Here is a 12853-nt window from a genome sequence, read left to right on the forward strand (position 1 = left end):
GGAACGGCTTCTGCCGCCTTTTCTCCGGACTCTTTGACATCTCTCTCCCTGATCGACAGACAACCTCCGGCAAATCCTGCAAGCTCCAGAGAGTGTGTTCACTTGTTGGTGAGGAGTCCAGCAGAAGCGGATTGTTCCTTTGCCGTGGTGGGGACAGGAGACACCGAGATCTCTGACGAAGACACCAAGGGTAGCCCTGTTGAGGGCCTCGCTTGACAACCAACAGGAGAGATTGAAATGCTGGAAGAACTCTCAGGGTAAATTATACAGTCCATTGAAAGAAATTGAAACTCCAATGCTGGTAAGACCTATAAACATTACTCTGGAAAATATTTGGGATGTGATAACTAAGTTAGGATATTCCATGTCTCAGCAATTGAATCCTATAATTCAGAGAGTTAACTTGATAGAGAATACAACTTTTAAACTGGATCAGTTTAAAAGAAAGTCTCAGGAAGATATGGGTAAAGTTCAACAAGAGCTCTGTCAGGTGTCTAATTTACAAGAACATTGGATTAAAGAAAATTCCTTGTTATAATCAAAAATTGAGAATTTAGAAAATATAACACACAGTAGAAATTTGCGATTTGTAAATTTTCCCAAACTCCCTTAGGTGGGAGCTAAAGATATGTTCAAAAAATATTTAGTTGAACATTTTAAAGTCCCTGAAGAAGTGGTTCCTCCTACCTCTAAGATTTTTTTTCTTCTGCTATATAAGAGGCAAGAACAAGCTAAACAAGGAATGGATATCCTGACTCCTAACTTGGACATTACTATTATGTTAGAAACTTCAGATTCAGATCTAACTCAACCAGCTACTGTTGTGGTTACTTTTGTTTTTGAAGCAGACCGGGACTGGGTCCTTCAACCTTTCTTCAATCATTGCTTTAAATTCCTTTCTCCAAATGATAGTCAGAATCTACCCCGATATCTCTCGTCAAAGAAGAAAAGACATCAGTTCCTTTTAATAGGGATGTGCAGAGCAAAATTTTATGTTCATATTTTTTATGTCCGAAAGGGGGTCCCACTTGCGGCCAATATGGACATAAAAAAAATCCAATGAGTTGGGTATATGTACATATGTGCAAAAAAAAAAATTAAACCCCCTCACCCTCCTTAATCCCCCCCCCAGACTTACCACAACTCCCTGGTGATCGAGCGAGGAGTGAGGACGTCATTTCTGCAATCCTTGGCGAGAAGCATGTGACGTCGGTGGCACGTCGAGTGATGCGGCATCACGTGATTCCCGGCTCGTTCGCGCCGGACGGCTCGTTCAGCCCAAAAAGAACTTTTGGCCAGCTTGGGGGGGCCTCCTGACCCCCCCAAGCTGGCCAAAAGTTCTTTTTGGGCCGAACGAGCCGTCCGGCGCGAACGAGCCGGGAATCACGTGACGTCGGCGTCACGTGATTCCCGGCTTGTTCGCGCCGAACGAGCCGTCCGGCGCGAACTTGCCGGGAATCACGTGACGTCGCGTCTGAGTGACGCGGCGCCACGTGATTCCCGGCTCGTTCGCGCCGGATGGCTCGTTCGGCCCAAAAAGAACTTTTGGCCAGCTTGGGGGGGGTCAGGAGGCCCCCCCAAGCTGGCCAAAAGTTCTTTTTGGGCCGAACGAGCCGTCCGGCGCGAACGAGCCGGGAATCACGTGACGCCGGCGTCACTCGACGTGCCGCCGACGTCACATGCTTCTCGCCAACGATTGCAGAAATGGCGTCCTCACTCCTCGCTCCATCACCAGGGAGTTGTGGTAAGTCGGGGGGGGGGGATTAAGGAGGGTGAGGGGGTTTATATTTTTATTTTGGCTCAACAATCGCGATTTCCCACATATCGAACATATCTATGTTCGATATGTGGGAAATCCGATCGTTTATGTCGAATCAATTTTTTAAGTAAAAAAAAAATATGAGTTGCGTTTTACTAATGCGGTCAATCCGAATGCACACCCCTACCTTTTAATGCATTTGAGAGTTTTGCAGATAGGAGGAACATTTGTATTAAAATTTCCTTGCAAATGCATAGTTAGTTAAAAAGATTTAAGATACATATTTTTTGTTCCTTTCCAATTATCACAATTTCTATCTGATAAACCTGTATCTGTAATTACAGGCCCTGAGACTGTCCCTTCTGACTCTTCTATTGTAGGTTGAGGTCTGTCTCTAAATTTGAAATCCGTGGTCGCTTAACCATAATTAATGTCTTTATTTTTCTCATACTATTGTGAAATAATTTCCTTTTGCTATCAGGTGGATCCATATTGTGGACTTTATGGAGCTTGTGAATAATATGTTAAAAGAATATCGTATATTGGCTTTATTATATTTTTACTTGTAACCAGCTCTATTTCTTTTCAAGGTTGTATGTCTTGTAAACATTATTATTTGAAAAATTAATAAACAGAGAATTAAAAAAAAATACAGCAAATTAATAAAATATAAAAATAAATTAAGACAACATATTAGAACTTAAAAGTTAATCAGATAAAATAGAGTAAACAGATAAGAGTGGGCTGCTATGTCTTAAGCTATTCTTGGTCCTGGTCTTAGCTGTTTTTTAAATATTTTTTTTGTTTGGCCATAAACATAATTCTATTGGTAAAGAATTCCATATTTTTGGACCTGCTAGTGATATGGCTCTCACCCTGACCTGACTCAATTCTGCTGATTATACCGAGGGGATGGTTAATAAGCCTTTATTTGTGGATCTTAGGCTTTGCTGTGGTGTATGAAGGCAGATAGCAGCATTTAGCCAATCAGTGTGTTCCCCGTAGATGATTTTATGTAAAATACATAAAATTTTATAGTCAATATGATACTTAATTGGGAGCCAGTGTAAGGATAACAGTATTGGTGTTATATGATCACATTTTTTTGTGCCTGTTAGAATCCTAGCCAGGGCATTTTGTAAGACCTGCATTGGGCGATTGCGACTGAAGAGGAAGAAGGGGTTGAAACTTACAGGAGGGGGAAAGCAGCAGTCCACCATTACCACTACTATAAACCACTATGCGAAGTATAGGGGAGAAAAGATAGATAACCTCCATGACAGAGCAGCAAATGAAGAAGAGCCCTTAGAGAAAAACCAGGTGTTAGTCAAGTCAAAAAAATGAAGAATATTCATGATAGAGGTCATGAATGTGAGCAATCTCATTGGCAATATTGGGCATTCCACAGGGAGCATGGGAAAGTAAAAGAAGAGGGGGAAGGGAAAGAATTAGAGATAAGATTGGAAGGGGTAATGGTTTGATGTGAACAGATGGGGAGAAAGTTGCCTAAGAGGGCCAAGATTCAGATTGGGACTGGATTCTTGCTGAATTTTCTGGTGTAGAGGTGTAGATCTGGGCGTTATCAGCATAAAAGTGGTACTGGAAGCCATGCTAAGAGATCCTATGTGACTCCACTAGATCTACTCTTTCTGATGCTAATCCCCCCAATCTTATTCCTTGCTGGAAACCACTTCTAACTCCAAGTCCACTGTCCCCATTCTCTACATTCTTTACCACACCTGACATTTTCTTCTGCCCTGTCCACTGCTCTTAAGCTTCAAAGTTTTCTTCCTCTTATCAAGTCATCTCCACTCTCACTAATAGCATCTTATTCTTGTCACATCTCTGTCTTCTCTGTCTTCTCCTGCTCCTCCTCTCAGTTGGCGATACCTGTCCAAATCCTGAGAACATGTTTCCCAATTTGTAGAAAATGTTTTCTTCTTTTCTGGTTCACATGTAACACATTACATCAACATATTTAAAATAAATCATTCATATGATGAAAATACCTCCTCAGAAACCATTTCCTATTTCCAAAAACAAAATTAACTGGCAAAGCCCTAGATATGAAGTCACTATTGGATTTCTCCCATATTTCAGGTATATTTAGTGGATCAGGTGAAACAGAAGAAACTAAATTCTCCTCTTTGCCCTTAATAATTCACACCTTAAAAGGGAACAAACAATACACTTTAGATAAGGGTAAGCAACTGTAGTCCTGGTTTTCAGGACATCCACAAGAGTATGCATGAGATATATTTGCATACAATGGAGGTCAATATTAAAAAAACATTCAACCATTTAATTGAAAAGTTATCCTTCTAAATGGCTAGCCAGCTATATTTAAAGCCATATGTGGCTCAATTCTAGCCGCATAAAGACTTATTAGATTAGAATTTAGCTATATAAGTCCGAGGGCATTCTAGAGGCAAGTGGGAGGCATTTCCGGGTGGGCCAGAGTTAGCCGCATCATAGGGCTGTTCTGAAGTTGGCCCGATATACCTATCTGGCTAACTTTAAGATAGCTGGGGATATTCAGCGGCGCAGCTTTCTGTTTCTTAATTTTTACAATTCTAGCTTATGCACAAACATAAGTAATTATATATGATTAGTATCATTAGTACATTTATACACACAAATATAAAAAAGAGAAAAAAAAATGGTTCATACTCATATTCAATCACAAACAAAAGGGATCGACTTTTACTATATCAAAATCTTTCACCATCCGAAATGTTTAGGACGTATTCTAAATCATATTTTTGAAATGTTCAGATATAAGTTTTAAGATGAAAACGGGATCGCATCAGCAAGCCTTTTGACGACGTGCCTGGTGTTACCAAGCCGTCCGGTCTTATCTATCATCTGCGACCCGTTTGATGAAAAGTGTTAAGAAAATGTTCATGCTTCAAAATTCCTCAAGTCTGTCAAAGTGCTCAAATAGCCCTTAAGAGAGTCTCATTGGTGTTATATGCCGTGACCCGACAGCGGCCGTGTTTCGCAGCGTAGCTGCTTCTTCAGGAGTCATATATCTCAACAGAAGCTATAAAGACGAAAAGTATTATCAACAATCAAAAATAGATAATGTAATATAATGTAATACTTAGCTTCGGATGGGGTAACCACCTACTTATACGGGAAACAAGTCTCCTTTAGTGTTTTCTTTACCAACGCCGGCTAGAGACCGCTTCAAACTCATCTCCGAGATTAAATAGCCCGCTCTTTTCTGCGAGCGTCATGACGTTTACTGACGTCTATCGTTACCATGGTGATCCAGAATGCTGGGATGGTCATCTCGGCTCATACCCTGCTATGTCAGTCTTAGATGAAGATGTTTAATTCTAGCATGTTATTTAAACCAAATGGTTCTACAGTATTCAAATAAAGAATCCACCGTTGCTCAGTTCTGAGCAGCTGCTTGTCAAAATCTCCCCCTCTCCATGAGGGAATCAATTGTTGTAATACGCAAACCTTCAAGTCATCAAAGGAATGTTGCTTTTCTTCACAGTGCGGTACTATGGGGGCAGTCATACGACTCACATTCAAACAGGATCTATGTTCGATTAGTCGAGTCTTCAAAGATCTTTTGGTTTTGCCCACGTACCACAAATTGCATGGGCACTGGATAATGTAAACCACACCAGCTGATTGGCAATTTGTAATACTTTGTAGAAAAATGTTTCTATGCAGTCTCTCAATATGCAAAACTGATGTGGTGATCATTATGTGGCAAACTGTGCAAGATCCACAACTGGTGTGTAAACCAGAGTGGCCTCCCAAGGGACGGAGGGATGTATCAAGCGTGCGTATAAGAGAGCCAAATACACAAATCGAGAATGGCTATTCTTACCACAAGATAAAGGGAGTGATGATATTCTTACCTGTGTTCTACCATATTCATCAATGATGACAAAAGTTAAAAGGATCATTAATGACAACTGGCATATTTTACAACTGCACACAGAGCTTCAGCAGAAACCAAGATTTGCCTTTACACGGGGTGCTAATTTGAAAGATCAACTGGTACATTCAGATATATGACTCCTGAAGAAGCAGCTATGCTGCGAAACACGGCCGCTGAAGGGTCACGGCATATAACACCAATGAGACTCTCTTAAGGGCTATTTGAGCACTTTGACAGACTTGAGGAATTTTGAAGCATGAACATTTTCTTAACACTTTTCATCAAACGGGTCGCAGATGATAGATAAGACCGGACGGCTTGGTAACACCAGGCACGTCGTCAAAAGGCTTGCTGATGCGATCCCGTTTTCATCTTAAAACTTATATCTGAACATTTCAAAAATATGATTTAGAATACGTCCTAAACATTTCGGATGGTGAAAGATTTTGATATAGTAAAAGTCGATCCCTTTTGTTTGTGATTGATAGGTTCGGAATTAGGATCGTTGTTTGCTCCTTGTGAGTTAGGTTTCATACTCATATTCACCAGGATTATTAAAAAAAAAAATTGGGTTGTTATAAAATACACAGTTTGCTGCTTCAATTCTAGAAATGAATCTTTGATCCTAGGAAGTCAATATTATCCTTCAAGGTCCTGAGTTTCTCAGCATTAGACATCAAGCTATATACTTCAGACAGTATATCCTTAGTCTCATATATGCAATGATTTAATACTATAAAACTTGGTGGCAATCTAGAAAATAAATGTATCTGACAACTAATACTCTACTTTCTTTACCCCCAGAGATGATTCTTTTTTTTGGCTCTTAATCTTGTTAACTTTTAAATAATTGGTTTTGTAGTGACTCAAATGGCTTAGACATGAAGTACTTGAAAAAGAATGGCAGCTTACCCGTGCAGAGCCAAAAGCCTTTGAATGTGCCAAGTACAGGTAAATGAATTTAATGTAGTTAAAGTATTTTGAAAAGCATGTGTTATGATGCCTAGGGAAGGGGAGAATGTTAAGATCGGTTGTGGGGATTGGATGGGGTGGAAAGCGGGGGGGAGGGGCGCATTGCTGGAGTCTATCCTTTGGGGGAGGGGTAGGCAGAATATGTGTGAGAATCTTCGGGTGACTGCAACTCAAAAGTTACCAGGTATGGTATTTGCAGAAAGGAGGCTAGGGGTAAAAGGGGATGGAGGGAGGATTTGCTCTTTTAGACTACATACAAGCCTTGGAAATGTAACTGGGCTGGGCAGTGTCCTCCAAAATTGGGTAAGTACGGGCTCTATTCATTAAAAGAAATTGGGTTAGAAACCATATGAATGTTATCAATACTTTTCTGATCCTGGCCAGTTTTTTCTGTTTTTAAACAGTAAGATTGTCTCTGAGGCCATACCTCAGTGTATCCTGGAATTTATAGGGCTCCTCTCTGCCTTGAGTCCTATTAAAATAAATATAACACTTTTTTCACCATTTTGGTCTGAATTCTTTCAGTTGAGTTTTGATTGTCATATTTATTGTGGAATTAAAATGGCAAGATGTATTAGAATGATTTTAATTTCTTGGGGGGATGTTTGATCTGTTGTTTTTTTTTTTCTTAATATTCTTCTTGAGAATTTGTTTCTTGAAGTATAAAAATGAAATTTATAATAAATAGTTTTAAAGGAGAAAACTAAACAGCTGTGATAGAGAAACATTCAACTGATAAGAAATGTTGGAATTCTGGCTGAGAAATCTAGTGAGAGACTAAGCAATGAAATGTGTTTAGAAGGTGAGCAAGTGGCCCTGTCAGGTGTGTAGGGGAGAAGCCCATTGTACAAAGGGCTTTAGCTAACAAGGGTCACAGGCCTAGCACTGAGGAGGAGGGAGGGAGATGGAGATACTGATGGATGGGGAAAGGAGGGGAAAGAGAGATGTGGGTAAAGGGTTGAGAATTCAGGTAAAAGAAAAGATGGTGGGACTTTATACGCTCATCTATCCAATGTAGAGGGATTTTAATTTGGCAGACAGGATGGGGCAATTTGGTCTTTAATAGCTGTCCTCCATTTTGTTATGATGCTGATTTCTAGTTCAAGAGATAAGTGTATCCCCTGATGGAGTACACAAAATGATGGGTGAAAATTCCCTGTTATTTATGGGTGATCCCTTACATCTTTTGTGAGGGTTCTTTGAATTAGGTCATACATATGCTGAAGTTGACCTGATGGGACAGCATGCTTTCACTACAATCCTTCTTGGGTCTTTTACAGTCTGGAGAAGGAGGACATCCCCTCATCACCTCCATGACCTCTGACTCTATCCATAAGATTGGTATGGCTCAAAATATGGACACTGCCATCTTGTATCAAATTCCAAAACCAAACTTCAACTTTATTTTCTGGTAAATCCAGCCAGCCAAGAGCTATTACATAGATGAAAAGGTGTTTCACAATATAGGGGTAGATTTTAAAACCTGCATGCGGGCGTAGATGTGCGCGCGCTACCCGGTGCACACACATGTACACCCGATTTTATAACATGAGTGCGCAAGGGGGTACAGAATTGTGCACCTTGCACACCCCAAGTCGTGCTGCCTTCCCCCGTTCCCTCCCAGGCCACTCCAAAATCTGAGTAGCCTCAGAGGGAACTTCCCTACCCCCATCCCCACCTTCCCTTCCCCTACCTCCCCCGCTCTTTCCCCCCCTACCTTTTTCTTTTGTTTCTTTTGTTCTAAAACGTACTTCAGCCTTGGGGCTGAAGTAAGTTGTGAGTGCCGGCAACTGCCGGTGCGCGATCCCCGGCACAGCGTCAAATGGCCGCTGTGCCGGGGATCGCTGTGCCGGGGCCCTGTATTCAAAATAGTGCCGATAGCCTTTGACCTTACTATGTCACAGGGGCTACTATTGCCATTGGTTGGCCCCTGTCACGTGGTAGGAGCAATGGATGGCCGGCAGCCGATGGCCCGAGTGCAGGAGGTCGCTCCCGGGTCCCTGGTGGTCCAGTGGGGGTCCATGAATGATCTCCTGCACTCGGGCCGTCGGCTGCCAGTAATCAAAATGGCGCCGATAGCCTTTGCCCTCACTATGTCACAGGGGCCGACCAATTGCACCAGTAGCCCCTGTGACATAGTAAGGATTCCTCAGTGTCAGTTTCTCAAAAAATTAAAAAAAAAGCCAGTTGTCTTAATTAATTGGTGCAGGTGGAGGACCATGTTTTTGTATTTACTCTCTTATATATATCCTTTTAAGCAAAAACAAAAGCTTAGTTTTTGGGTCTGCTATGGGAGGCGCTAAGCATTACATTTTGATGCAAAAAACTATTTATCCAATGAAAAGAACATGCAAAGAGAGAGAGAAGCAAAGAAGAAGCTAATTTCAAGTGATTGGAAACTTCCCCCCCCCCCCCCCCCCAGTCGTAAATTGCAGGTGATGAATCTTGGAAAATGAATCAGATCATTTCTATTAATGATTTTACTTTTCTTCCAGTACCACCAAGGCCTACATTACCTAGACAAGGAAGTTCAGCAACAATATCGGCATACTTCCCAGGACAGCAGCCAAGACTTCCTGCATCTTAAAAACACAATGAAAATCTCTTCAAAAAGTGATTTGATTTTTGACACAAGAGAAATCATGTCTGACTGAACTTTGGTTTTTTTTTTGTTTTTTTTAAACTTTGGTGCTCACTGAAACTGCCAAAACATTGTGTCACTCTAAAATGAACCTTTTGTAATTCTGTCTGTAATTTCATAACTTTGAAAATGTTATGCACACGCTCTTGCCACTTATTGCACATTTCAATATAGTTATAACTAATTGAATGTAAGCACAAAAATATTAGTATTTCAAATATAATGTATGTTAGCAAATTTTCTGTGATTTTGGTACTTGGTCCAAAAATAAGATGTGTATGATGTGAGCAGTTACGTACTTATCTTGCCTTTCATATAACAATTCTTCAGGTGTGTTTGTGTTTTGTTGAATCATTGCATGTTTTTGAAAGGAAATGGGGACAATTCAGATTCTGTGCTACACAATATATTTATTATCCCAGTAGTGAAAGATACTGAGCAATGAAAAGTTATTTATTTTTTAAATAAAAGAGATACTGACGCGTTGTTAAGGGTTGACTTAGCAGTGTGGTGCAAAATGAAATTGGTACTTATTTGTAAGCAAAAAAAGGCAGGGAATACATATATCATGCGAGATCAATTGCAAAGGGAAAAACCCAGGCAGATCTGGGATGGTTTGAATTTTTTCTCTCTTTAGTCCCCTCTGATGTACACTGGTGCTGCTTCCATTCCTCTTCCTCCAGAAAAAGTTGGGCTTTTGCTAGAATTATGCAGTCTATGCTATTCTTGGGACTGCCTAGTCAGGGATAGCCTGGGTCCTAACTTGACAGAAGCAAGACTAGGTTCTCTTCTCATCCCTAGACTGCTACTGTTCTTTCTTACTGATGCCCAATGAACATTTAAGAATGCGTAATTTGTACTAGCATTGTGTCTACAGTCTTAGGCAGGTTCCTAATTTGTTTGTTTTGAGATACCCTGAAGATCCTTTAATCTTGGTTAATTTTCTAAACTCTTCTCTCTAGCACTTTTATTTTTCATTCCATACCTCTTTCATTAGGAAACCATCCCACCATTACTGAAACTTTTTTTAATCTGTTCGTGAATAATGAAATGCAATGTTTTTATGTATGTTGAACTTTAGAACTAGTGCCAGAAGAAAAAAGATAGACATGTATTTTGTAAGCTAACCTAGTTTAATATGAACAATTTTACTGATAAAGTGAATGGCTTGGATAATAACAGTGAACGGCATTGAATGAACTTTAGTATGCATATGGAATATTAGGGATATGACAATATGAAGACCTTGATAGCACTTCTCTATTTTATAGATGTCTGTGTTTTGGATGCAGGACACATCTTCCCTCTCTTATGCTCAGAAGAATCACACTTCTTGTTCTTTCTGGATAGGGACTTTTTAGAAATAAGCTTTTCTCATGCTGACCCTCAAAGTACAGATTATAGGCAGAGATGAAGATAGTATCATTTTTTTTGTTTATAAAGCACTTCAAATTCTTCTTTGAATGTCTTGAGCGCGTTACAGAATTCATTAAACACTATGATCAAGATGTAGTTATGATTCCTTTTAAAAGAACATGAATTTTGGAAATAGCTTGACATCCCGCAACCAAATTTGAATTTTTAGTGGTCAGTGAACAGAAATGTATAAGCCCTTCATTTCTTAAAAAAAAAAATAATAATTTGGAACACAAACCTAACATTTTTTGTACCTAGGAAAAAAGTGTGCAGAGCAGTTAGGCAATTAAATGTTAAAGTTATTAAATAACCGTATAGAAGTTGAGGGAAAAGATTTTGTTGCCGTCATAAATCGTTTGATAACTCATGCATAATATCTAGATTTTCTACAGTGTTTCCCCTTCTGTTAAAAATAAGTTTCCCTTGATGATAAACGTATTGATTTATGTAACCAGTCAATACATAGAATAGTAATCTGAGTTTTGTGCCACCCTTTATTTTCAATCAGTTCTAATGTGATTTGGAGAGTTGCAAATCAACATCTGAGAAATTTATAACTTGATCTTTAAATATCATTGGGTGGTAATGACAGCACACCCTGAAAATAGGAGAATTCAGGGATTCTGTTTCTGTCTGTTTTATCTCCATTCATTAACTTGCTGCTGAGTTTTAGTTCTTTACACCAGCTCCTCCTTAGGTGTAAGCTGCAAACTCAGTTTGTCCAACAAGACCTATCTCATTTTATTATCAGTGTTACAAACATACCTTTTTTTCTAGCTGTAATATTGTTTTCTTGTACATGGGGAAAAAAATCTGATTAGGTATATTTAGAGCTAATAGCCTAGTTCTGTTCTCCGTTTCTAGGTGGCCAAAGAATGTAGACCATATGTTTGTATAAGTAGAATGAATGATTATAGAAGCAAGATTTTGTTCTATCCTTTTTATTCTGTGCTCTGTGGGTAATTTGATAGCATGGTGTTACTTTTCATCAATAAAATGATTTTGTTTCTAAAGACTAAGGTATGAATCACCTACATAGTCTAGTCTGTGTATTAAATGTTGAATTAAAGACTCGGGTACTATATGCAAAGATAACATTTTGGATTCTGTATTAAGTTCTATGAATATATGAATTTAATAATTGAATGAATAAAGTATGTGTTTTTATTTTAATTATTAAATGGAATCAGTTCTTTCTAAAAACAACAACAAAAAAAATCGTATGTGCTGCAAATTAACTTTACAGCAGTTAGTAGCCATATACTTCTAGTTTATACTAGGTGCAAAGATACTATACTAATAACTATGGCTGGTGGTTTTACGATACTAGTCTTAGAGGTTACCATTGGAGCTTGAAGGGCCTATTGCTCGTGATGACCACATTTGCCAATTATTTGTTGAAATGGAAGCTCGTGTTCACAGCTTTGCCTTAGAACATTCATTGTGATCCTCCCTTTGGAATGGAGTTGCTTATTCCTCCTCTTCCAGTTCCCAAAACTTTCATTGCATCACATTTCATATTTTGAATCGGGAGTCAAAATGAGTACATTTTCAAAGGGGTTTCTCATGTAAAAATAGCAAAATAAGGGTGCAAATAGCAGGTATTTGTGGCTATGCTATTTTATAAATAACGATAGTACGTGCATATTTTGCACACATACATTTTGTGGGATTGTGGTCTGTCAGTGATTTAGCTCCCCCAGCAAAGGAAACTGTTTAAGCTGAAGTGCTGCTAATGTGACACATCCTGAAAACTGAGAACCTGGACCTTACATTTGATCTGAACTGTGACAGTACATTAGGGGATACATTTTCCCTACTGCTCCTAATGACATAGATCTGTGATTTTCAAATACAAATTACCTGCAATCTGCATAGATTAGGTTTCAATATTGTATTGTTAGAAGCCTAAATATACCTGAGTTACTTTACACATTGCAAAATGGGGTAGAAAGTTATGCACATAAATAGCATGCTTGAAAATGTAAGTTATGCACTAATTTATAGTATGCTTTCAAAATACCCCATCCCCATTCTCTGACATGCCACTTTATATAAGGCTAAACCTGTGTGATGAATTTAGGGACATATTTTTAGGTGCTGAATATCCACTTAAGATTACATAGGTAACTTATGCACATGCTAACTCTCTTTTTTTTTT

The 12853-nt window shown here is 39.2% G+C and overlaps 1 protein-coding gene across 10 annotated transcripts in view; it reads left to right on the top strand.

The window, feature by feature from the left end:
* Positions 1-11865, top strand: part of LOC115099952 (spindle assembly abnormal protein 6 homolog) — a 311055-nt gene extending 299190 nt beyond the window's left edge. For all 10 annotated transcript variants that reach the window (XM_029618040.1, XM_029618030.1, XM_029618093.1 and 7 more), the window contains 2 exons: positions 6526-6614; positions 9131-11865. In XM_029618040.1, the coding sequence (XP_029473900.1) occupies positions 6526-6614; positions 9131-9222 (181 nt within the window). In that variant the 3' untranslated portion in view covers positions 9223-11865. The remainder of the gene's footprint in view (positions 1-6525; positions 6615-9130) is intronic.
* The last annotated feature ends 988 nt before the right edge of the window (positions 11866-12853 follow it).

The sequence above is a fragment of the Rhinatrema bivittatum genome, chromosome 1 (assembly GCF_901001135.1).
Source record: "Rhinatrema bivittatum chromosome 1, aRhiBiv1.1, whole genome shotgun sequence".
NCBI classification, from domain to species: Eukaryota; Metazoa; Chordata; class Amphibia; order Gymnophiona; family Rhinatrematidae; genus Rhinatrema; species Rhinatrema bivittatum.